This window comes from Dicentrarchus labrax, unplaced genomic scaffold, assembly GCF_905237075.1.
Source record: "Dicentrarchus labrax unplaced genomic scaffold, dlabrax2021, whole genome shotgun sequence".
Classification (NCBI taxonomy): domain Eukaryota; kingdom Metazoa; phylum Chordata; class Actinopteri; family Moronidae; genus Dicentrarchus; species Dicentrarchus labrax.
The window spans coordinates 12,631,883-12,657,955 of NW_026136716.1; the positions used below are offsets into that span (position 1 = coordinate 12,631,883).

The window sequence follows — 26,073 nt, forward strand, 5'->3', positions numbered from 1 at the left end:
TAACTACTTGTCATCATGTATTTAACATGTAGGCTAAAAACCTGCTCTGTGTATCAGCTGCATCAAATAGAAATCAGTCACTCCAGCAGCAGCACTGGATGACCTGTTTAAGCTAGACTCACTTGTCAAAAGTGTGTGTGTGTGTGTGTGTGTGTGTGTGTGTGTGTGTGTGTGTGTGTGTGTGTGTGTGTGTGTGCATGTGCGTGTGTGTGTGTGTGTGTGTGTGCGTGTGTGTGCGTGCGTGTGTGTGCGTGCGTACAGCTGAATGAGTGAACTGTATGTGGGCACGCACAGATGTCTCACCATGGCAACCTGCACTTTGTTTTGGGGCATGTCACTCGCAGACCTCTGGCATGATGGGAGTTTTATCTTCATTTTTCCAGGCTGTCAGTCACACAGTAGCCATGGCAACAATTAACCCCGTCGCAACCCCCTCACCTGTCTCCTCCAGAAAGCCCCCGCGACAAGAGCGATAGATAATTTTTCCACATCCTCTGCAGCCGACTGATTTTCCCGATTAGAAAATTGTTCTTTTAAAAATAACTCCAGAGAGAATCGCGGGTGCTCAGGAAAAGACTTTGGCTGGAGTGACAGATGGTGATTTTTCAGCGTTTTACAGTACAGTGGTGTCTTGACAGCACTGTTGTACAATGGAGGCACGGCTCTCACAGATAGTTTGCCATGGTAACAGATGGTTGGCGGTTGAAGAAGCCACGGTGAGCCAGCGAGGGCACATTTTCAGCGAGTCCCGGCCGCGAGTTTGTTAGGCACTCAGCCTCCGTTGATGTAGGGGAAGTCAACCAAGAGTGGGAGCTCCATCTGTCTCACTCCTCGTTGCTCTTTTCATCCGTCCCACTGTCCCTCGCTCACCCTCCTCCTCCCCCTCCCCACCCCCAGCGGAATGACTGTGTTTGTGTTTGTGTCAGTGGGATGCTAAAATGGGTGAGCGGGAGCTATTCTGCATATTAGCGTGCAGCGCTAACAAGCTGCGGCTGCCTCTGATGAGCTTGTTTGTGCCGCCGTTTGTTTTTTATATGAATGTAAATGGGATGAAGCTGTGTATATATGTGTGTGTGTGTGTGTGTGTTTGTTTGTTTGTTTGTGCCACACACACACTGTGTGAATACATCATTCAGGACCAGCTTTGTACCTGTGCGCATCCTGTTTACCATCACTGGAAGTAAATTCACTGTGTGTGTGTGTGTGTGTGTTTCACTGGTTGTGCACATGTGTAATTTAGATGTAACTGTGTTCCCTAATAGATGTAAATTTGATGCATGTGTGTATCTGTGAATTCAATTTAGAGGAATGTGACTGATGGTGTTTGTGAGCGTGCAATAGATGTAGCAATAAGAATGCAAATTGGATGTGTGCATGCGTGGATGTGTGTGTACAGTACGTGCGTGACCCTGGCAGAGGTTAACGAGAGCAGGGTGACAGTGACAGAGGAGTGTGTTATAATGATCCCAGCTAGTCCTTGGGCTTGTGTATGAAGCACACAAACCTTGAACTTCTCTGCCTTTGTTGTTTTTTTTTGGGGTTGTAGCTTGAAAGCTACGCGGGGAAACTGAGGAGAAAACAATACATTCATGTTCTTGGCCTCCACCTGAGATTGCTCTTTTTGGACTGTTCTTCATCACCTTGCCAATACAGTTCTGAGGCTGAAGGAGAAAAGTGGATGACAATGCCGAGAATGTCTTAGATGAGATCTGAAAACGCAGGAATGAGAAGTATTCTTTTGAGTACATGGGAGAACAAAGTATTCTTCTCCATTCACTGCACTGGCTGCCTGTTGCAGCTCACATCCAGTTCCAGACTCTGGTGCTAGCTTACAGTGAAGTGAGAGCAACTGCTCCTTCCTGCCTCCAAGTCATCTGCATGCGCATGGTTGCCTGCCCCCGACACTGCTTGTGGACCCTGTGGTCGCTCAGCTCAGTCAAAGGTCTTCTCAGTCCTGGATCCATGTTTGCGTTTCCAATTTTTTATTATATTTGTACTAGGTTGAAGGCACTTATTTTAAGTCAGAATCATCCAAATGAACTTATTTTTTTATATTTTCTTTGGGTTAAGTAAAAATGTGCTATTACTTTGGTCGTTTGTAGAAATTAGTTTCAGTATTTTTCATCACGGCAAAATGAGGCAGACATCTATCTACTGCCTTCTACTGTGCAATCAAGTACTTACTTCTGATTTAGGAAAACCTTTTGATTTTGAAAAGTTTGAGATATTTTCGTACTCCTTGCATCTGATACTGTTACTGCTTTCATCTGCAGCTCATTCCTATGTTTTTATGAAGTTCTAATTGCTCTTAATATGGACATTATAGTCCCTTTATTTGGTAGATGTTTTTAACCAAAGGGACCGAGAATTCCCTCAGGAGCAAATGGGGTTTCATCGTCTTGCTCCAGGACTTTACCACAAAGACTAGGGGAGCTGTGGAGGGACCCACTAACCTCACAATTCCTGGCCAACCTGCTTTAGGGGGAAAAAATGCAAAATAACTGGACAAAACTTTAGATTAGACTGTGTGCATAAACTCATTCATAAAAAAAAAAAAAAACCTTAATAATTTTAAAATAAGAATGTTTCAGCTTCACCAGAGTAGACACAGTGAGTACAAAATAAACAATGAAGCAGACTTGGTTGAAATTGCGTTGGACAAAAATGATGCCACGGTATCAACTCCTAAATGGCAATAAGTGCACAACCCAGTGCCAAAACAACAAAACAAAAACACCCTGCAAACATGACTCAAGTAGGTTTCATTTTACAGCAGTCAGAAGCTTAAAGCACAGCCTATGAATGCACTTTTAACACACAACACTGCTTCAGCGTACACGTTATTTGTAGTATTAAACATGCAGATAGAGATTGTCGTCTCCTGTGATCTTCCTCTACCATGCCCCCCCCCAATCATGCAGGTACCCTCTCTTAGCCGGCCGGTATCAAAAGCAGCCCTCTTCCTCTCTGTCTTTAGTCGTATTGTTGTCCTTGTTTATCTGCTGTTAAAAGCCACATTTCAGGGCCTCCGCAGAGATGATTAGGGAAGCTCATTCTGTTTCATCTCTATCTGCCCCTCTATCCGTGTTTCGCTTTTATCTCCTGCCCTCTTCTTTTGTCCACCGGCTAGATTGCTTGTTTGAGACGCAGGTAGGTAAAGGGTGAAGTAGCCACCTGCGTCGCAGTCACTCACACACACTCATACACACACACACGTTTGAATGATGTTTGGCTGGACTACCTGTAAGCTAATTTGTATCCCTATCTGTGTTGCCCCGAGGAAAATGCAAATCGATTTTGAAGAGCTTGCACATAGAAAAGGGTGTGTGTGTGTGTGTGTGTGTGTGTGTGTGTGTGTGTGTGTGTGTCTGTGTGTTGTGTGTCTGTGTGTCTGTGTGTTGTGTGTGTCTGTGTGTCTGTGTGTCTGTGTCTGTGTGTTGTGTGTGTGTGTGTGTGTGTGTGTGTCTGTGTGTGTGTGTGTGTGTGTGTGTGTGTGTGTGTGTGTGTGTGTGTATGTGTCTGTGCAGCTGCATCAGCTTTATCATGGTGGTGTGCAATACATGATGCACACCCTCATTTTCATTGTTCTTTTAAGATGTCTTTGAGTGTTTATTTGACGGTGAGTGTATGTTTTGTTGGCAGCACCCTGACAAGGACTGTGGAGTTTCCAGGTGACTGGGGACCCCTCGGTATCCACGTGGTCCCCTACTGCTCGTCTCTCAGCGGACGGTAAGGATACACATATGGCACAAACACAGCCACACACTCTCCACCCTCTATATCCACTTGTAATCAGTCAGTAAGGAAAAGGCAGATGGCAATGTTGACTCATAGAGATGCATAAAGAATTCAAGCGCTGGCATGTAATCATGTGTGTGTTTACCTCCATCAGTTCATATTGACTCTCCACTATGTGTGTGTGTGTATGTTGCAAGGACCCTGGGCCTCCACATTAAAGGCATCGAGGAAAACAGCCGCGCCAAGAAAGAGAACATCTTCAAGGTGGACGAGTGTATTGTCCAAATCAACGACACGCCACTCCAGGACAAGACCTTTGCACAGTAAGTGTGCTGCCCCGGGTGTGAATGAATGAATGAATGAATGAATGAATGAATGAATGAATGAATACACAGCCCTGCTTTCAGCATTTGTGGGAATAACGTCTTCCCTGTTTATGTGAGGTACCCTGCCACCACTGTAGCGAGGTACCTCACCCCGGCACTCAGTTTGCTTCCTTTATCAGCCAAAGACAAATCCTTCTCATTCTCTCCCTTTCCTATCTCCCCACCACATCTACTCTCACAGAAGAGTGCATGTGTCTCTTTCTTTCTCTCTGATACTAATTTTTTCCAGCACACACACACACACAAACATACACACACCTCTTCATCCCCCCCGTCCCCCTGTTCTTTCTCTATTTTCTCTGTCCTCTCTGTGGTGGAGCTGAATGGGTCCATTTAACTGCATCCCACTGTGTTGTCTGTGTTGTGTGAATGTTTTGCTGATAGTAGTCTATTAAAGCTGCAATAGCTGCTGTAAGGTCTCCCACATCTGATAGGGACCACAGTGTCCCAAACCAGCTGGAAGAGTCACTCCGTGCTTGATCCAAATTGAAATACAGCTCCATTAACGACACACAAGGCGCACTCGCCCTCCTCATTCTCTGACTGTCTGTGCACTCCTTCTGTGTTCTGCTTGACTTTCTTGGTCTCTTTTGCTGTTTTACAGTTTTGTAGTGTTCTACAAGGCAAATTGGCTCAGAGCTTAAAGTGATCAGTGTGTATAATTTAAGTGAACATGGCTTCAGCCAGATGTCTCTCCGAGTTTTCCACTTAACTTTCAATTGCATTACTAAAGGTCCAGTGTGTAGCTCTATTAGCAGAAATATAATATAATATTGTTTTTGTTACCTTAGAATGAGCCTTTTATATCTACAGAGGGTCATCTTCTGGCAGAGTCCGCCATGTGTCTACAGTACAGACAAAAAAAGCTCTAAATAAGGACTTTCTTTCTTGTTCAAGTTTAGTGTCCACTGTAGTTTCTCCTACACGCTTCGAGGGCCACCAGTATTCAGTTTTGCAATTTCACTGCTAGATGCTACTAAAACCTACACGCTGGTCTTTTAAAAGGCGAAATCGTAAATATTTCTAATTTCCTCAATTGTCCTTGTTTTCCCTAGGTCACAGGAAGTGTTCCGCCAGGCCATGTCCACCTCTTCCGTTCGCCTGGAGGTCCTCCCCATGGCCAGCAAGCCGCGCTACGAGAAGAGCCTGATTGGTCAGCTCTTTACCGGCGACGGCAAAGACACCCCCACAAAGAGTCCGATGGTGACCCGCGCTAAAACCGAACCCCAGCCGGAACCCAAACAAGATACCAAATGGAACACAAAACTGGAAGTGAGGCGACCGGAGGCGCGCACCAGGACCCCAGAGCCAGCTGCGGTCAACATGCCACCAGTGGAGCTCCAGTCTGGGCATGGCTCCTTGGAAAGAGTCTCCCCCGCGCCTCTAGCCAGTGCAGCGAGCTCCTCCCCGACACCCAGGACCCGCAGCCAGAGCCCCCTGGCCAGCAGGAGCCCTGTTCCGCCAACCCTGGCCAACCTTACCAGCAGGAAGGGCGGCAAGAAGATAAAAATTGATCTGAAGAAAGGTAAATGTGCTGCTGAGTGCCCATTTCATTTTCTGTTCTATCAATGATTCCTGATATTGGACTTAAGCCTCTTATCAAGCTGCAATGGAATACCTCTTTTTCTTTAGGAAATAATGTATAGCTGTTGTTTTTAAGATTTTTGTAACACTTGAAATTGTTTTTTATCATGTACCTCAGTTTGTTTCCTGTTGTCTGTGATTTCAAATTGGCGAGGCCATAAAGTTACAACACAACAATAATCTATATGAAAAGTTAAAATTTGTACTACACGTGTAAAGCTCGCTTTGTCTTATTCCTTTCTTGTCCTCCTCTAACTCGCTAAGGACCTGTTCTCAAGGTAGTCGTGTGGTCTTTTTGAGGACATCCATGCTTATTTATAGCTTTTATCTTCCAGGTTTGTTTTCCTGATGCAATAACAGGTGAACTCAAAGCTGTTGAGCAGCTGATTTGGAAGTCCTGAATGCTATATTCTCCACCGGCACATAGATGTTTTTGTATTATTGATTTTTTCAAAAGAAAAAAGAAAAGGGAAAAAAAAAAAAAGTCCTATATAAAGCTTTGGACCACTGAAAGCAATTTCCCTCCATATTGAAAGTAACTTTCCATTCTGAAGATACTTTTCATTTCTTATCTTGCAGGAGAACCTCACATACCGTCGGGTTGTTTTGCTTGTAGAATTTAACCCAGACTGAATCAGTCTGGCTTCCCAGCCGCCTTATCTCTTATCCTTCTAAAACACATCAGTGCTGGAGCGCTGATGTGTTGATAGCACTGGAATAGGTTTGCAGGACTGTGAATAGGCTCTGTTCTAGCAACCTGTAGTGTTATGGGGCATTGAAAGGATGGCTGTAATTGGGCTACATACACACACAGACACACGGACACACTCACACTCACACTTGTTACGGGGTACCCAGAGAAAGGCAAGAAGATACCCAGATGAAAGGATGGAAAAAATTGGGCTCCACACTTTCCAGCTCCAGCTCAAAGCTCTATTCACAGCTGTTTTATTGTTAGTTTCTTTCTTTTCCCACCACCTTTTCATCCCCCTAATTTTCTCCTCCTTTTCCCTCCATCCTTCTATTGTACGATTTCTTTTCCCCCCACCGTGTCTCCCTCGATCCCTTTCACTTGATGCAAGATCAGAGCAGAGGATATTATGGGGTCTCTAACACCCTCTCCCTTGGCAACAGGCTCTTTCTCTCCGTGATTGACAGGCGGTGAGGTTTAGGTGCGCTAATGTAGGGCAGGCAGAGGCTTAGCTTGGAGACCAGATAGCATCGCTCACCGCCTTTAGTATGCCACGCTGGCTTTGCTCTCCCCGCACGCGTACACACACACACACACACACACACACACACACACACACACACACACACACACACACACACAGAGCGTGGCACATTTCACTCATGGCTTGGGGCTTGTGAGGCCGTGAAAAAGGGAGAGGGTGGAGGCTCTGGGGGTTGATGGCTCATGCATGTGTATGTGTGGCCTCAGAAACACACACACACACACACACACACTTATAAATGTATACACACAGATAAACGTAGTCTCACACCCAAAAGGAAAATCTTTGTGGAAATCACGTTGCATCCCCAGGGAGGGAAGCTAGAGACGGGAATAATATCTCTCAGGTTCTTCTCTCTCTCTCTCCGCCCCCCTCTCTCTCTCTCTCTCTCTCTCTCTCTCTCTCTCTCTCTCTCTCTCTCTCTCTCTCTCTCGTTCGCCCCCACCTTCCTCTCATCTTCTCCCTCTACCTCCCTTCATCAGCCACCGTTTGGCCTGCTCACACGTGAAATTAAAGGCAGAGTCTGTCTAATCCGGCTAGGAGAGAAGCCTTCTCCCGTCAGCTCAGAGGCTGAGCCAGGCAACAAACCCCCCAGAGGGAAACAGGCACTTAAACAGTAGTTAATGTGGAAGAAGATGCTAAAACCGCAGACCGGGGTTCAGAGGGCCAGGAGGGGAGGAGAGAGGGAAAAACTCGAGTGGAGAAGGAGAAAGAAAGGAGAAAACTGAACTGAGAGACTGGAGGGAAAATTCAATTAAAACGAAATTAGAAAGTCATAAAATACAGAGCGGTTGATGTCCCTGATGCACACCGTGACGCAGGCTGCTTTCTCCCCGCAGGCACAGAGGGTCTGGGCTTCACCGTGGTAACCCGGGATTCCTCGGTCCACGGGCCAGGGCCAATCCTGGTGAAGAACATCCTGCAGCGCGGCGCAGCAGTCAAAGATGGCCGCCTGCAGCCCGGAGACCGCATCCTGGAGGTAAGGCAAACCTCAGCCTGTTGATCTCCAGCTGAGTAGAAAGCCAACAGCCTCTGTTAGTGGTAACATCATCATTAGGAGCAGGAAATGGAGCTCGCCGGCACCCCTGCTGGTTGAGCGGAGTAGTTGCACTTTCCTGAGAAAATGTCCAAAGAAATGGTCTCTGAGAAAGTTGTGGTGGAGGCAGAAATCTCAAACTATAAATCTGAAAACAGAGACAGAAGCCTCTGGTCCTCTACAGCTGTAGTTTGATATGTGTTAGTGGATAATACACACTTTAATCTGCCCTGGTGTATGTTTTTTCCCTGTGTGTGTGCGTGTGCTTGTGCTTGTGCGTGTGTGTGTAGGTGAACGGAGTAGACATGACAGGCCGCAGCCAGGAGGAACTGGTGGCCATGCTGCGCAGCACCAAGCAGGGAGAGAGTGTGTGTATGGTGGTGGCACGGCAGGAGGACATCTTCCTGCCTCGGGAACTGGTAAGTACACAGAAAACAGCATCCATGTCCTCACACAGCATCACACAGTGTCCCACATTTCTTCTTCTTATGTCATTTCTCTTGCTTTTGTTCATCTTTTGTCTTCCTTTGGTGGTCTGCCTCCTCCTCTTCATCCCCCTCTCACTTTTTTAAAACATTTTCCTCACATTGTTTCAGTTTTTCCCTTTTCTCTCTTTACGTCGATGCCCTTTTGACTACAAACACCGCACACGCACGCCCAGAGCACGCTCTGGCCTTCCTGTCCCACTCTGGTTTGTTGACACAGCGGCACTACAGGAAGTCACACACACGAGGCACGGCAGCCCCCGCAGGAAACGTGCAGGCATGTCCGCGCATGTCGACACCACCGCGGGTGTTAATTGACCGTTTACCTGCAGCGGCTGACGGGGTCAGAGGTCTGTGAAACTGACACAGTTTGACCCAGCCTCAAAGGGGCCATTTTATCAATAAACACACACTCTTAAACATATATACACACACAGCCAGGTGGCCCCATGGAAGTCGCCCGCTCTTTTGTAAATGATGTTTTCGCCCGTGCGCCTCTGTTCTCTCCCCTCTGTCCTCTGTGGTTATTCTGATTATTCCCTTTCCGTTACTTCAAAGAGCTCTTGAGAAAGACGCGCGGGGCTTTGTAGTGACTGATGCATATTCACACCTAGAGTGGCTGCGCACACACTCGTGCACACAAACTCCTAAACACCTAGTCCTTGATAAAAACTTGAACACCAGTGCTTTGTCTATTGCACGCTCACACACACACATACATGCGCACGCAGACGAACACATCGCGCAGCCTTTAAACAGCCAAGTTACTGCTTCCGAAAATAGTTTGCCCTCATTAATGGCCCAGCAGTCTTGGCATAACAAGTGCACTTTGAAGAGCCTCTACAGTCTTCATCTAAAACTTGCTTGTATTTGTGCATTAGAGAGTTAAAGGGAGAAAGGGGGGGAGGAGGAGGAGGAGGAGGTGGGGGAGGTTGTGGAGAGGCAGAGTAAGAAAGAGAGCCTTCACTCCTGTCTCTGTCGAGGCTGTTGAAGTTCTCGGTGCCCCGCGAGATCTGGCCCTTATCTCCAGCACAGTCCTCCACCTCAAAGGCAGTTTGATGTCCCCTAAGTGCACACACACACACACACACACACACACTCTTGCATATTTACAGACACACCACATACAGGCACTCTAGAGGTTCATTGAAAAGATGTGTGGACCCTCAAAAAGCAAAGGATTACATAAATACAGAGCCACAGAAACTACAGCCGAGAGAAAGTTCATCATTAAACGTAGCCAAATGAGCACATGCAAACACACACACACACACACACACACATACACACTGGCACGTACTGTAGTAGGCAACAAGCACACCCAACAGATATATGCGGCTACATGACTGGTTCCAGTTTACAGCGAAACAAAATCTACACCCCGCTGCAAAATACAAACCCACAAAGAACTGTTTTACTCCCTTTTCTCTTTCTTTCTGTCTTCCCTTTTTCTCCTCTCCTCCTTGGCTGTTTTTAATTGCTCGACTCTTTTCTCCCGCTGCTCTAAATTGTAGTGGAATATTATGTGGAGCGCTAACAAGGAGCGGCTCGCAAACGATTTGGTCGCACAAAAGAAGTAATGATGATGGAGACGCATTAAGTCGACACGGCCATCTGCCTCTCCCGCCGCACGAAAAAACGTTTGCGCTGAGGTGTCTGTTTGCCCGTGTGTGTGCGTGGGCGGCCATGAATATTTAACATAATCATAACATCTTAAACCTACCTTTTATATAGCATATTTGTTAAAAATAGCTATCAGATGCAAATCTGCAGTTAATTATCGCAGTTTTACATTGAGTAGCTGCTGAGATTAATTGGCTGAATTACAATACAGTCATCTTTGAATTCCTCACTGTTGCTGCTACAGATAATGAATCTACAGTATCAGCTTATTGCATACATCAAGGTTTAATTTGATCTAATACAGGAACATTTTGTCCAGCTGAAGGCATTCACATGATACTAGATGTTTGCTTTATTTTAATAAAGATATATCAGATTAGATATCTGGGGCCATTTATGACACAATTTGGTGATACGATCAGTAAGAAAGGGTTGTTTACTCTGTTCCTGACTGTGCCTGCAGGTGGTGCAGTAGTAAAGACCCCCCTCCCTCTCCTCCATGGTTTAATCCCAAAAAAGCCTCTTGTGTGTCTCACCTGTCCAGCTTTTTTGTAAACTCTCATTAAGTGTTTGGACCACCTACAGAAAGTGTCTGAACGCACTTTATTCAACCCTGTTATTGTCCGCAACCTGGAAACTCGTAAACAGGTTTAGGGATTATCAGCAACCTGGTTTAACACAGCTCCATTTCTGCTGGATGAACCCGATTTCTTGGTCATGATTTTTTACACACGTGGGTATGGGCATGACACAGACTTCATGGAAAGTAGCCGTTTAGAAGGATAAAGAGAAAGATCATTACTCTCTCCAGTGCCTCCTTGTATCCAAAATAATTAAATCCAACGTCTGACTGAACCTGAAACTGACAACAAAATAAATAAGTCCAAGGAAGTTGGCTTTCACAGCTGAACAGTAGACTGTTTGTGAAAGCGCGTGCTCCCACTACCAACCCTGCTCTTTCTCTGAGTTGTTACTCCAACAGAAATTAAAAAGAAAAGAACCTCTGTGGGCTGCAGCATCTTATATCACTCTTACACTTAAAAATATGCCAGTAGGGGAGAGTTCTCATACTTGACCGGTAAACAGGTCCTGGATTCTCGTACGCAGGTTTCAGCACTCCAAAGTCTGATCCAAACATTGAGCAACTTTCAACAGATGCTAATTAGAAATATTATTATTATGTAACTCATTATGCAAAATTATGGTTGCTGTTATTATCATTACCTTGCTTTATACTAAAGACCCTAAGAAGGTTACCCTTTTCCCCTGTGTCCTGCAGCCTGGGCATCCTGAGGGGAGCCGCTCAAACGCAGGGAACAGGACGTGTGAGGCGTCCTGCCAGCTGACCTTGTTTACCAAAGTCACCATGTCTTAGTGTGCTAGCATGCTAGAATTTTCTGTACCAAATTTCACGCTAATCCATCCAAAATTAGTCTGGATATTTCAGTCCGGACCAAAGTGGGTTGGAACGACCCGACCAGCCAACACTGCCATCCCCAGAGCTCTGTAGCTAGTGTGGCTAAATATAAGTGAAGGAGGAGGGAATGTCCAACCACTTGGACTGCATGTGGTGCACTCGTATCAGCAGTGATACACTCAGTAATACTTGACTGAGGGACGCTGGGAGATTAGAGGTCAGCTCAGCTAAACAACGGCAACCCTGAAGCTGGCCAGGATTTTCGATGTCTCACTTTGACTTCAGCAGAGCAGACACTCGCTGACACAGCAGCAGGTCATCTGGTTAAAAGGCAAGGTTCTGTCCTCACCGCGTCATCCTCCTGCCAACCAACAAGATTTATATTCTCCGCTCTAGCATTCATACAGTCTCCTTTTTATCCTCCTTGTACAAGTAAAACAGACTTTTAGAGGAACTAGTTGAACTGTTGATTGATTAGTTTCAATGGAGAGGGTATTGATGTTTGATGTGCAGCGTGCGGTTCTGTGAAAGCACTCGGCAGCGCTGGCAGGCATACTGGTCTCTTTCAGTCAGAAGAATAACAATAAAGCCTGTGAATTAGCCTCATTATTAGGAAACAAAGGGAGGACAATTTTCTACCCCATCTCCTGTACTCTCACACACACTCTAAGTAATTAAAAAGTGATAACTTCTAATCACAGTTTCATTCCTGTCAGCATTTCTGCGTCTCCAACGCGCGGCGCTCTCATTATTTCACGGGGCCTCGTTTTGTTTCAGGGCGCAGATTATAGAGATGCTTTTGTGATGTGGAGAGTTTTTTTCTTTTTCTTTCAGAGGGTATATTTGTGTGAGTGAAAGTGTGTGTGTTTATGTGTGTGTTTAGCAGAATTATGAGTTAAGGCAAGGACAGGATGGAGGGGTCACTCTGCACATGGTTGACCCTCAGCTGCCAGCAAGCCTAGGCCAGTTCCCAGGAAAAAGGGGGTCGTCAGGCAGAAAGTGACTTTGCTGTGTTGCACTCTTTTTTTCTGCCTCTTTCCCTTTCTGTCAGTCCGTCTTAGAGCTGAAGCTCTTCTTTCCTTTTCATTATCCTCCCTCCGCCTCCAACACACCCGAATTATCCCTCAATCAGTCATTTTACTTTCCTTTCTCTTCGTTTGTGAGGTAAAGGTGTAAAGCGGCGAAGAGGCAGACATTAAGGCGATTAATTGGCAGCTCCGTCGTCGGCGCCGAGCGCGGCGAGATCTCATCTTAATTGAATGTCGCTCTCACTGCTAATCCCACCGCTTTGAAACCCCCCATTTAGAAATCCTCAGCGACAAAAGGCTCTGTGTGTAATCGCTGTGTATCACCCCCTCTTCGCCACCCACCCCGGGGTAAGAAAAAGCTCCTTTTTTGTCTCCTCATTTGGGTGTTGAAGAGGGTGGTCTCTCTCCTGGCTAAAAGCTTGTTAAAGAGCCATTGCTGAGGGCTAACAGCGGAGGGAGGAGGGGTCGCAGAGCGGAGCCAAAGGGTCTCAGCCACCCTGGGGATGCAATCTGCCCCCGAGGAAAGGGCATTAGAGGGGATATTGGTGTGTGTGTGTGTGTGTGTGTGTGTGTGTGTGTGTGTGTGTGTGTGTGTGTGTGTGTGTGTGTGTGTGTGTGTGTGTGTGTGCCTGTGTTGGGACCACCACTGAGATCCAGTTGGTTGTGTAAATAGATCTCAGCAGTGAGATACAATAGATAAACATTTTCAATTTGTGTGTCTTCACATTTTCATAACTTCACAACTATGATAAGCCTCCAGAGCATGCTGCGCTCTGATGTGGCCACCTTCACCTTGTGTGTTATTGTAGTTAGATCACAGAGGTATTTAAAACCTCCCAGGTTGCCACCTGATTCCTCTCAAGTGTCTGTCGAGCAGGAAGTGGCGGATTGTCTTTGTAATTCCTCTGGTTTGGAGAAACAGCACTCTGAAATGCCTTGTTGATAAAAATAAGCCCTGACTGAAAGCTTTGTGTTATACTGAAATAGAAAACAGAATCCATGACTTTTGTAGGCAGCTTTTCATATCAAGGAGTGAAATATGAGCATCACTATGAGCAGGTGATTATCACTAGAGCCAGAATCAGTTTATCAACGATCTATAGATATTGTGTGTAAGCTGGCAAGAATCCAAAAAGAGGTGAGGAGACGCCTTGTGTCTAACAGTTAAACTTTTAAATGAACAATATTCAACACCATTGCTCGTTGACTTTGGAAAACATCACGCTTTTATTGGACCTAAAAATAAACCAACTTGAAATTCCTTGAAACTGAAGTGTTTCCAAACAGCTGAATTGGTTTTACATTTCATGGCTCTGTTTCCGTCATTTTGGCTCAAGCTCAACTAAACATGCCACAGCCGGGCTCAAGAGTGTTGGGGAGGGGGCAAAGTGCCCCACTGTAACATAAAAAGGGTACGCTGGATTTATTTTATGGATTTTATTTTTTATTTATTTAACACAAGATGAAATGTGAGCGTCAATGCAAAATTTATCTATTATCTTGTTTTCATAATCGTTTGAAGCCAAAGTCATAACTGTAGTTCTCACCATGGCGCTCCACCAGGTGAGCTACTGGGCCCGAAGCGTTTCCTAACCAAGTCATTTTTGTCTGTCTTTCTGTAAAGGTTGTCTGTGTGTGTTGTAAGGTACTGACAAATGATGTCGCCCTGTATCTAGTATCTGTTGGGCTCTAATTAAAAGGCACTCTGTCATCTAGTTTAAAATCCAAAATAAAGGGTGAGACTAAATACTGTGTGTTTGGATCAGTGTGTTACAGCGCCTGCATTTTCTTTAACACCGACACAGACGGCCCTCCAGGTTTAGCTCCTTTACTGGACTGAGAGCTCTGACTCACACTTCGGAGCCGAGCACCCCTCCTGGCCTCGAGGCTTTAGCAGGCTGTTGTTTTAATTAAGCACCCAGACTAAGCAGCACGGAGCGGTGCTGACAGAGGGGGACAGTATTCAGGGGCTGGTGGATCACAGCGAGGTTGAGAGTGAGCTCCTGCGGTCACAAATTTTTACAAAATTATACTGGAGGACACGTTTGACTCCCACATCCTTCAGCATTGTGCCACGACGAGAGAGAGAAAACGCGAACATGGATTCTTGATGCAGTGGCGGGCGAGGTGCCTGATGTAAGGCTCAGCAATCCCGGTATGGGTACTCAGATCTTTAAAGCTGTGACAGCCGGTATGGCTGCTATAATGTATATGCACATTCCTGCATAATTCACTTTGACATTTTTCTTACTTTGAGTGGCTGTTGTCTTTGTATTTCCTGAACCTCTGAGCTCCTTCCAGTGTCAACCAGAGCAAAAAAAAAAAAGATGTGTGAACATGCATAAACACACACCCTCTTAACCTTCCATCCCTCCTCTTTAAAGAAAAATAAGGCTCTGGAGTGAAGTGGTGCTGAGGCGTCTCCCCTCCACAGGCCCTCTCTTCCCTGGGTGACTGAACCTGGCATGTCCCCCCCCCAACCCACCCACTCTCCATTTTGCCATCCTCTAATGACAGACATTTTCCTGTTCTCTTTTGTTGCCTTTTGTCTCCCTCCTTCCCTCTCCTCCATCTTATTTTTGCCGCCGCCGCCACGGTCATTTTCTTCACATTAAATAGCAGTGGGTGAGGTGCGGCGGGTGGGTGGCTGAAAGATGTAGAGAGAGAGAGTGAGAGAGAGACCTGTAGAAAGTGGAGATGGAACGAGAGTCTGGGGAAAAGGAGAGAGTGAGAGAGAGACGTTGAGAAAGAGGGAGAAGGGGGAGATGTACAGTGAGATTGAGAGATTAGGACGAAATGTAAAGATTGAGGCGGGGGGTGGAGGAGGAGGGAGTGTGAACGAGAGAAGCGGGTATACCTCAGGGATGGGTTATTACTTTTAAATGCTCCTCTGCGCCGCCATCCTCTTCCCCTCCTCCTCCTCCTCCTCCTCCTCCTCCTCGTCTTCTTTCCTCCCCCTTCCTCCCCCACTGTGCTCCAGGAGGAGGTATGAAAAGGTTATTATGTTTCCTTTAGAAATGGCTCGCTCTCCGTCTGCGCCTTTCATCTCCAAATGGAATAACCTCTCTACAGTGGCTTTCTTCTTTTTCTCACTACACCTTCATCTCTCTTTCCAGTACACAACACCTGCTCCTCTCTCCCTATTTTCCTTTCTCTTACTGCCTTCACTTTTTCTTCCCAGCAGCCATCTTCCGTCTGACTCTTTAATCGGTTTCTCTCCCCACTCCTGTTTTTTTTTTTTTTTTTTTCTGTTTTTCGGTGTTGAGTATAATCAGTGTGGTGTAGGAGCATGCATTATCAGTCAGTGCATTAGATACGGTGCTCCTACCTCAATCGTCAGCGATCATACACTGCAGTTATTATGTAAAGCAGGTATTAGGTGTGTATATGAACAGGCCTCTCCTGTCTTAAATAGTAGCTTTTTACATAACATTAAAAATAAAAATCTGAACTTGGATAAAAGTGTTCGTCCTTCCTTCTTTTTCTGTCTTTCAGAAAGGCGAAGAGGCCGGCAGCGTGGTGTTGGAGGACGGCAGGGAGCAGCTGATGTACGAGATCCCCCTCAACGAAACGGGTTCGGCCGGCCTGGGGGTCAGCCTGAAGGGCAACAAGTCCAGAGAGACCGGGGAGGACCTGGGCATCTTCATCAAGTCCATCATCCACGGAGGGGCCGCTTACAAGGTAGAGAATGCTCTGTTGCCTGCACTGGACCTTTAGCAACCATTTTTGGGTAAAAAAAAAAAAGTTATATATGGCACTCCAGGTAATGTCTTCTGGAGCATACGTTACCCAAAATGCAACTTGACCGCCTACAGTTCAGTCCGACACTAGTGGTATCAGACATACACAGTTATACATTTTTAACAGAGTGCATAGTAACATCTAAAAGTGCAACGTGCTAGAAACATCCATATGGAAATCTATTAGCAGACTCTATTAGCTTGAGTTTTGTAGTCCATCTGCATTTAAAGGATATATCTGGTTTGTTGTAACCCTGGTCTGATTTTCATAGTTTCAGCCGTCCTTCCAATCAGTTATAACAACATTGTTCTCAACAAGTTAATTGCTGACATCTGGGAGCTCCACTGGGAACGGGGGAAAAAACTTATGGTAAACTTTACCATCATTTAATCACTGTAAACGTCCAGCGCACTTTACAGACCAACTTTCTGGCTCTGTGTTGCCCTACCACAATACAATAATTACAATAATATGTGTGCTCACTTTCAGTTCTACTTCAGTAATCTAGCCAAACAGCTGGATTATTATCACCCTGTTTCCTACCCTTCTTTTTCACTGATGTCACTGGTTTTCCCACATCTCAGCAGTTCATTTGTTGAGCGAAATGCTACCGTAACCAATAGAAATGACAGCCAAAAGCTGCGAAAATAAGGTCTGAAGTTTCAAGGGTCTGCCAATCAGCCTGTATGAAAAGAATAGAAAGCAGTGGCTGCCTGGAACAGTAGGAAAAATACATCTAAAAATAAAACAAATCCTGCATTTGAAACTGAAATGCAAAAATCCAAAGTATACATTATATTGTCCTCTAAGGCAAAAAACGCCACAGCAGTGACTGTCTGACACTAAAGATAAAGACAAAATAAGAACAAAATATAAACGCTATCTGGCAGATTTATGCTTTGAACATGTGAAAATGGTGCGCGAAACATCTCATCCCTCTATTTTAATATACAGATTTCTATAAAGTCCCGAAATGCCTCATTAGGCTCCTGCCATCACAAACTCCTTCTGGTGCCTTAAAGAGCTCCGTAAAAATACATCAAACATGAGAAATGAGAAGTGTTGCAGGAGCATTTTGAAAACTGTTTTCTTTAGTCAGATGTGTGTGAGTTTCTTGTGACTTTATCTAATCAGGGCCTTTTTGAATTATTGTTTTATCCAGAACCACCACTCCAAACCAGGGAGTGTTTTTTTGTGTGGGAAGCTCAGAGTGTTTTTCTTTTTTGATCTTTTTTGCGTTTTTTTTTTTTTTTTCTTTCTCACCTCGTTGTATTTGTCCACACTCCTTCCCCCTTCTTTCATCTTCTGATGTCTTTCTCTGTTGTTTCCTCCCATCTCCTCTTCCTTTGCGCTTCTCCAACTCATTTCCTGTCTTTCTCCGAGGCCTCCGCTCTCAACCCTTGACCCCCATTGACCCCCGAGTGTCAGCCGCCTTATCTGTATCACTCAGTCACCCACTTCAAGTTGTGAGTGCATCAGGAAAAAAAAAAAGAAAAATCCTGTTTCAGCACTTTGGAGATTCCTTCACTTGGCCTCAATATCTTCCCTCAACCTCACATGTCACAACTCCTCGTGCCCCCTGCTCCCAGATCTGCGCTGCCCAACGAGGAGGCACAGAGACGAGTGTGGCGTTGTAGATAAACGGCTGGTTTGGGATCAGGGCCGCCAGACAGCGGCTCCCCAAAGTGCCTTCAGAAGTAGTTTTTCCGACAGCTGCCGATGCGGATAGCGCTCAGACAGAACGGCCCAGTAAGATCTCCGGCTGGCTGCGAAACAGGTTTCTGGGACAAGATACCACATAAGAGGAAGAAAGACATGAAGGAAAGAGAGAGGGACACTAGTGAGGGAGGGGAGGGAGGCCATTGAAAGAAGACAGCGGGTGAGCGAGCGCGAGAAGGGAGGGAAGAAATGAGCGGTATCGAACAATAGAGAGGATGGAAAGAGGCGGAAGAAGAGGAGAGAAAGAAAATTGAAAAGTGGAGACACTCAGCAGGAGCACAATACACAAGAGTGTGTGTCTGTGTGTCTGTGTGTCTGTGTGTGTCTGTCTGTGTGTGTGTCTCCTCCTCAATGCTGATGCATGCTAATGAAAAGCAGCTAAAGGGGCCTGATGAGACTTTGCAGTGCCAGGCCGGTACAGAGGAGGGAACCCGGGCATCCCCTGAGTCTGACACACACACACACACACACACACACACACACACATTCACACAGCAGGCAAAGAGGGAGGAGATGAGGAAGATTCATGGAGAGATCTAACCTATTTCCATTAAAGAGCGTTGGCTGCCGTCAGGGCCCGGGGCCTCAATTATATAGAAAAAAAACATTCTTTGACTTTATTCCTGATCCTGTCATATGATCATTTCAAAGAGTATGCTAAAGAAAACAAATTAAAATTACATGTAGCGTGCTGCTGCTGCTCACATGGAGAATGAGGATATTAATAGGGAATATCACAGACAGCCGCCGATTTTGGCGTAAACATAAATTTTTGATGACAGCCATGGATTTGTGTGTGTGTGTGTGTGTGTGTGTGTGTGTGTGTGTGTGTGTGTGTGTGTGTGTGTGTGTGTGTGTGTGTGTGTGTGTGTGTGTGTGTGTGTGTGTGTGTGTGTGTGTGTGTGTGTGTGTGTGGTGCCATTCCAGACTGGCCCAGGCGGTGCCTTGTTAATGAGACGGGGTCAAAGGGCAGGGCTGACCCTAATGGACAGATCATGGCTTCACACACACAAATAGAGTCTTTAGAGAGTGTGTGTGTGTGTCTAAAAAGTGTCTTCACCTATATTGTTTTTTTTTTTTTGCCCTCTGCATTGCTCTCCTCATTTGATCCCCTTTCTCTCTCTCTCTCTCCTCCCTCCCTCTCTTGCTCTGTCATCCCGATCGCCCTCCCTCTCTCCCTCCAGGGCACTATTCTGTGTTGCCTCTCTATGAGAGGCTGCTATTTAAAACACTTAGAAGTGATTTAGTGCCCACGGAGGCTATTCCATTAGCTGCTCTATGTATTTATCATGGCTCTCCCACTCTCAGTAGATTGCTAACTCTACAATTTTCTTGCCTTCCCCCCTTTTCCATTTTCTACTCTACTTTCTCTCTCTCTCTCTTTGTCATTCTCCCTCTCATACACACATACATTTCACACCTCTCCCATTTTCTCCCCTTCTCTGTTCTTTTCTCTTAAAACTTTATTCATGGCCAGTCTTGTGTCTTATTTTATGTAAGATCTGCTCTCTTTTTAATACTCTCCCCTCTTAATACAATTTATTATTCCCGAGACATTAGCATAAGCGACATGAGCAAAACAGGAGTTCTTCAAAATGCTTCTAATGTGTGTTATCGCTGCAGTTCTAGTTTAGATAAAATGAAAATTCAATGTGGCCTTCACTTTGAAAATATCTAACTGCTGACTCACCTCATGCCACCGCCATCTTCTCCCAACAGGACGGTCGGTTGAGCGTCAACGACCAGATGATAGCAGTAAACGGTGAGTCGCTGATCGGGCGCTCCAACCACGCCGCCATGGAGACGCTGAGACGCTCCATGTCGTCGGAGGGAAACTACAGGGGCACCATCCAGCTCGTAGTGCTCCGAGCACCCAGACAGGTACAGCAGACGGAACTTGTACACCCCTTCTACTTTAAACATTTTCTGGAATATCATGGAAGTTTTATTAGTGTGTTTTACATGTTTTATATTTTGTTAAATTATTTCAACCTTGCTGGATTGAAAATCAGACTCTTGCTATTTGCAAAAACAACATTAACAGAAGTGAATGACATTTTGAGGTCATGGAAGTGCTCTAGCTTTATTTTGGAACGTGTTGGAAAAGGCAGGGAGGTTTGGCAGGAACCATGGCGGCTGTGTCATCTTACAGTCCTGCAGAAACCCGCTGAGAGAATAAAAATACATCTATATTGTTAATATTACCTTAATGAAATGTTAAAATTTAATATTCATGAAAAGGGCAGTTGAGTATCTTAATTTAAAGACAAATCTTTGTGTTTTTACCCTTTATTAAAAGGAAGTCTAACCTATAAATGTTACATTTCCATGTAAATACAGAGCTGTATAGCTGTTATTTATGTCAGTAAATTAAATTTCAAAGTTTTGGTGGATGTGGGGCCACATGTTAAAATTTTCATTTTGGTTGGATGAATTTGGTTACATGAAACATTTAGGGTCTCTTATACATTATGAAATGCTCTGCACAGCCCGATTAGTTCAAAGATTATTCATAAGTAGCCCCTGGAGTTTTGACAGCAAAATCAATGACATATCATCCGCATTAGGATCATGTCTCTCCCCTGCTGCTATCATTGAAGGCTCTACTGTACATACTGTAAGCAGCTGACCTATATGAGTGTCTGCAATGTGGAATGAGCGTGACTTCATCATCTGTTTACAAACCCAATGATTTTAGAGTGATAAAGATAAAGCACTCCTCAGCCCACTTATTGTAGTGAAGATTGTTGTAGCAATGCCTCAAACACCGTTGGATTAGAATAATGAAGACATCAAAACAAAGGCTCCGTTTGTGGCACTGACTGTTATGCTGTAGTGTTAAGTTTATAGCTTTAATTAAAATCTGTATTCTGTGTCAGTTTTCTTGCCGCAATCTAAGGTTGATGAGTCTGATAAGTCATCTGGCTGTTAAATGACACAACAATGACAGTGTTTTTATTTATTTATTTCTCAAATCATCCTCTTCTATTTGACTACAGATGGGTGGGGCCAACCCTGCACCCAGCACAGCCACAAACGGGTCTGCCGCCTATCAACCGAACACCCAAACGGGCTCCAGCAATCAGGTACGAGTGGGTGACGCCTTCCAGCAGCCGCCTCCGCCTCGCCGCTCCTCCTCCCTCCTCCCCACGCTGAGGAGGCGAGCGTCCGAGCCGCTGCCTCACAGCCACAGGCAGCGTTACGCGCAGAGGCCGGGGGACACGCACACCAGATACACCTACGGTTTAAACCAAAGGGAGAGGCGTAGCGGTTACACATTTGGCTTGGCACAAAGGGATGTTGAGTACAGCGATGATGATGCACAAAATGATGCGTACAGACCGGCCACGAGGTACGAGTTTGGGTTCGTCTCTCACAGCCAGACGCTGGGCAGCTTCAACAGACCCACAGAGGGAAACTTAAACAGGGAGAGCTACGATTACGGATACACACACGGACACGCACGTAGCAGAACGCCTGCAGACATGCAGGGCCACACCACGCTCCATAACACACACAATCACCCGTTCAGTGACGCTCAGGGCAACACACACGGCCACAAGTCCAGGCACGCACGCAGCCGCACGCCGGACCCCATCCACAGACCCCACAGCTCTCAGGGTAACACTTACACTGAAAACATTAGAGCGATGGCGGGGCAGATGTACGGAGACCCACTCACACACAGCAGGATACCCCCCCGAACAGAGCAGAACAGAAACACACACAGACCTGCAGACCGATACGCAGACTCACACTCGCACAACTACGCACACAACCGGGCTCTCACCAGACACCACCACCTTCGGCTCTCTGGTGGACTCTGACACAGCGCATGTGTGTGTGCCTGAGTGTATGTGCTACATCGCGAAAGGGGTGCGAGTGACATTTTGGCTGCAAATTAAGAACACAGTTGAGCTTCTGCAGGTGGTTCAAAGAGCACATTTCCAATTATAAAATTAAAAAATGGGGATGAACCAAAATAATTCAAATCAGTGCAAAAAGTCATTTCTGCACCTTATTCCTTAGAATGCATTTAAGTCTCTAAAATTATTAACTTTAGACTACACCTTTTCCTCTTTTGCACCAAGTCCTCAATGTGTAAATACAGTCAGATTTTAGTGATCGATGGTGCTGAAGCATATTAATCTGGCTGAAAGCTTTCCCCTTTGCCAACACCACTAACTGTCACAGCATTAACTTTTAGCTCTCTTTTTAAAATATCACCCATAAACTCACAACGCACAATACTAAATTCTCCACTGTGCGGCCTTCTTTTCTGTCACATTTGTTTTAACTCACTAAAATTATCTGTTAACTCCGATTCTTTTTTCATAGTTTCTCTTCACACCACTGGCTTGTCTGCAGACTGTACTGGCTTAATCTGCTCTTTCCTGTTTTGTCTATTTGTATAAAGTTTTATATTAACTTTCCCTTTTTAATTTGCATATTTTTTAAGGGAATGTATCCTTGCTTTTCTGTCTCACCTGGCTGTTTCTCCTCTGTACAATAAAGCTAATCTGAAGCCTCCTGCATGCCTGTCTGTTTGTCTCTCTGTTGGGTTTTCAGCGGCCGCCCTCTCCTTTGCTCCTCTCCCTGTTTATTAAATGATATTTGCGTCCCTTTTCCCTCCGTTTTGGCCTCTGAGTCTCTTTTCTTTTCTGCCTTTGCTTTATCCTTTGTTACTCACTCCAAGCAGAAACCAGGGCACATTATATAAAAGTCAAACAGCTGGAAACTCCCACTAGACAAACCAACCTAAACCTACCAGACTTAACTCAATTAATAGTCACTCCAGCAGTCACGCATTCACATATATTGTATAATGATTATATTTCAGGAATACCTAACAACTGACACAAGAGTAGAGTCATGAATGCTCCATGTAGCTGTGAACACACTCCGTTTCAGATGTGATAAATATGTTAAAAATCAGCCTGCATGCAATGTGTTAACCTTTGCTTATTTATACCTCTTTCCTCTTTTGTGTGTTAAAGTGCTGTTGTTAAAAAAAACCCAGCTCATATAAACTTCCAAAAAAAAATGTCCTCACTTAGCAGCGGCAGCATTTGTATTCCCTGGTGGATACGTGAGCAACATTAGAATCAATCACAAAGCCACACAAGAAGTTTTGTTCAACTAACGCTTGAACAGCAGCGCAAATTCCCGGATGGACGTGGCGATGAAGATATCAAGCATGACAGACGGTGAAAAATAGCTGTTTCTTAGTTAAGTCAGTCTATTCAGCTCCATGTTGAACCGTGACTGATTACTTCAAAAGCTCATAAAGATGTTTCACAGCGGTTAAAGCTGATGCTTAGCTGTGTGTGTGTGTGTGTTGTGTGTGTGTGTGTGTGTGTGTGTGTGTGTGTGTGTGTGTGTGTGTGTGTGTGTGTGTGTGTGTGTGTGTGTGTGTGTGTGTGTGTGTGTGTGTGTGTGTGTGTGTGTGTGTGTGTGTGTGTGTGTGTGTGTGTGTGTGTGTGTGTGTGTGTGTGTGTGTGAGGTTCAGTCAGCCTGCAGATGAATGCTATCAAACCCAGTTCAAAGTTCAGTATATATCTACATAGTCCCTCTCCTGTCATCACTAAACAGGCAGTCGGGTGACACCGTGGGGAAGCGAGATAAAAAGCAAACCCCCCCCAGCCCCTCAGCGTCCTCCCCCCCTTCTCTCACTGTCTCTGTCTGGAGCTTGCTTTCCATTAAGGTTAGCCGATAGGAACTTAAATCCTAATCTCAATAAAATGACCACATTTACTTTGGTAAATGTAATTAAGTTCTTTCCCCTTAAATACATCAATGCATTAGAGTGTATTTCTCCTGTTGTGGACTCGACTGTGAGGTGATTCGTTGGTTAAACCTCCTGTCAGGGTTCGGGGTTGGGTACATTTAGGCCAGTAAGAAATCCGTGATATCAGTAATTTTCCATCCAAGTATTTTTTAGCCATGCTAGAGGTGTGGCTCTAGAAACCACATTTGTAGGTCAGTCAGTCCGCCCCTTTTTTTCCAGACTGAAATTTCCGGATGGATTGCCATTAAATTTGGCACAGACATTTCTTGTTCTCTTTTAGTATGAAAAGTAATAAAACATTTCCACTGGCGCCATCATTAGGTCAGAATTTTAATATCTCCGATACTCCAGTTTATGTAGTTTGTGTTTAGAGCTGATAGACCTTTTTCACAGCAGCAATTTTGACATGAAATAGTAGGGTGAAAAGAGGTTTTATTAAATAAGGTTCCATTCCATTTAGTGTAGCAGAGCCGTTCCAGTGAGCCAAGATGCATAATAGCATCACCCTTACTCTGTTTGACCTGAATGGAACGAAACCTTAATTAATATCACTGGTAACACCTGTGTTTACCCCACTATTTCATGTCAGAATGGCTGCTGTAAAAGTATTTTGGCTAGTGTTGCATTAGGCTGGTGGAAAACAAGATCCATGCCAAACATCAGCACATTAGCATTGTTATTGTGAGCATGTTAGCATGCTGACGTTAGCATTGAGACTAGATTAGAAAAGTTGAATGGAAAGAGCATAAGTGCTTGAACTTTCTACCATATCAGCCAATTCCTGAGTTTTGTTTTTTTGATAGATGTGATTTGATTTTCTCTTCGCAGACAAGAAGCCTTTTTATTTTCTCCCACACACGTGATGGAATTTTATGTTTGGCAAACGTTTCAAACATTTTCCTAGTCTTTGCTGGAGAATTAGACGATGACAGCTTGTCTGTTTTTGTCTCTCTCCCTCCTGTTCTCACCCGCGGTCATACAGTACTGCAAGATTTTTCACTGCCACAAAAACATCCCTTATAAAACATAATTGGAGCGCTAAACTGTAATTATTACTTCTTTATCCCTCAGTCTGTGGTGTAAACTTCATTTATATAGCAGCTTTCATGCATGTTAGTGCAGTTCAAAGTGCCTAACAGGTGACTGGCAAACTAATAAGTCTAATAATAGAGCAGAAAGATACAGTGATATGAAAGACAAAGAGAAAGAAAACACAATTACCCTTGTTTCTTTTGCTCTCTATCCCACACTAAGAGATATGTAGGTGGGGTGGGTGACACAGTAGGGTGAGGCATGGATAAGCCTCTCTCTCTGAAGCCTATTGTATGCAGCTGTAGGATGAGGCTGGCTGGATAGACGGACCCCCCGCCTGTTTACTTATTGTTGTGGGATTAAGATATCTGACTGCCTGTCTGCCAGGCTGCTTCAAAAGCCTCAGGCGAGTCGTCGTCAGTTTGTAGAGACTGAGGGATAGACGGACGGATGTACAGATAGATGGATAGATGGCTATGATATGATTTATGCATCTGCAGTAGAGCTGTCAGAACTTTTACGTCCAAATGCATACCCCACACATATATGAGCTCAAAGTGATTGACAGCTATGATGTAGTGACATATTAACATGTATGGTAGGTACTAATGATACCCCAGGGACTCCACAACACTGTGAATACACCCCATCCAACGCTTTGATATGACGAAGATACTGGAACACCTTTCATGATTGCACACTGCGTGACGGATTATTTTTTGTCACGCTTAAATAAGTTTATAGGTGTGTGTGTGTGTGTGTGTGTGTGACAGCTGTATCTCCCATCTCTTTGACCAGAAAAGGCTTCTTTTCATCCTCCACCACGAGCACTTCCAGTCCCTATCTCCATCAGTGGGGGGGGGTCCTTTGTAGTGCTGGATGGCTGTTCGATAACATGCCTGTCAATGCTCTCAGGATTATCTTAATTACTGTGTTTCCAATTGTGCACATGAAGAGAATAGCCATTTTTTTTGAAGTTACAAAGTGTTGAAACCAGTTTTCAAAAACACTGCCAAAGGCGTATCACTATATATATATTTTTTTATGCTTTTCTTGTAATCATGTTATTTTTGTAATCCACAATGAGATATTTCCCTCTTTCTGGACAAAAGATTTAGATTTTATATCTTCAAATTGTCAACTTGTTAAATATGAAACTGACAAAATAGTATCCAGCTCCAGTGCTGTATATACAGCAGCTGACTTGTGTCCTCTGACTGAACGTCCAGCTGCCATCAAGCAAAGGGAGCTTCTTTTGTCT

At 44.9% G+C, this 26,073-nt stretch overlaps 1 protein-coding gene across 1 annotated transcript in view; it reads left to right on the plus strand.

Moving 5' to 3' along the window:
- The window catches only part of pard3ba (par-3 family cell polarity regulator beta a), a 156,172-nt gene that overhangs the window by 46,818 nt on the left and 83,281 nt on the right, over positions 1–26,073 (plus strand). The window contains 8 exon segments of the mRNA XM_051428214.1: positions 3,643–3,729; positions 3,936–4,061; positions 5,180–5,649; positions 7,783–7,922; positions 8,270–8,398; positions 16,028–16,213; positions 19,712–19,873; positions 20,992–21,078. Coding sequence (XP_051284174.1) covers positions 3,643–3,729; positions 3,936–4,061; positions 5,180–5,649; positions 7,783–7,922; positions 8,270–8,398; positions 16,028–16,213; positions 19,712–19,873; positions 20,992–21,078 — 1,387 coding nt within the window.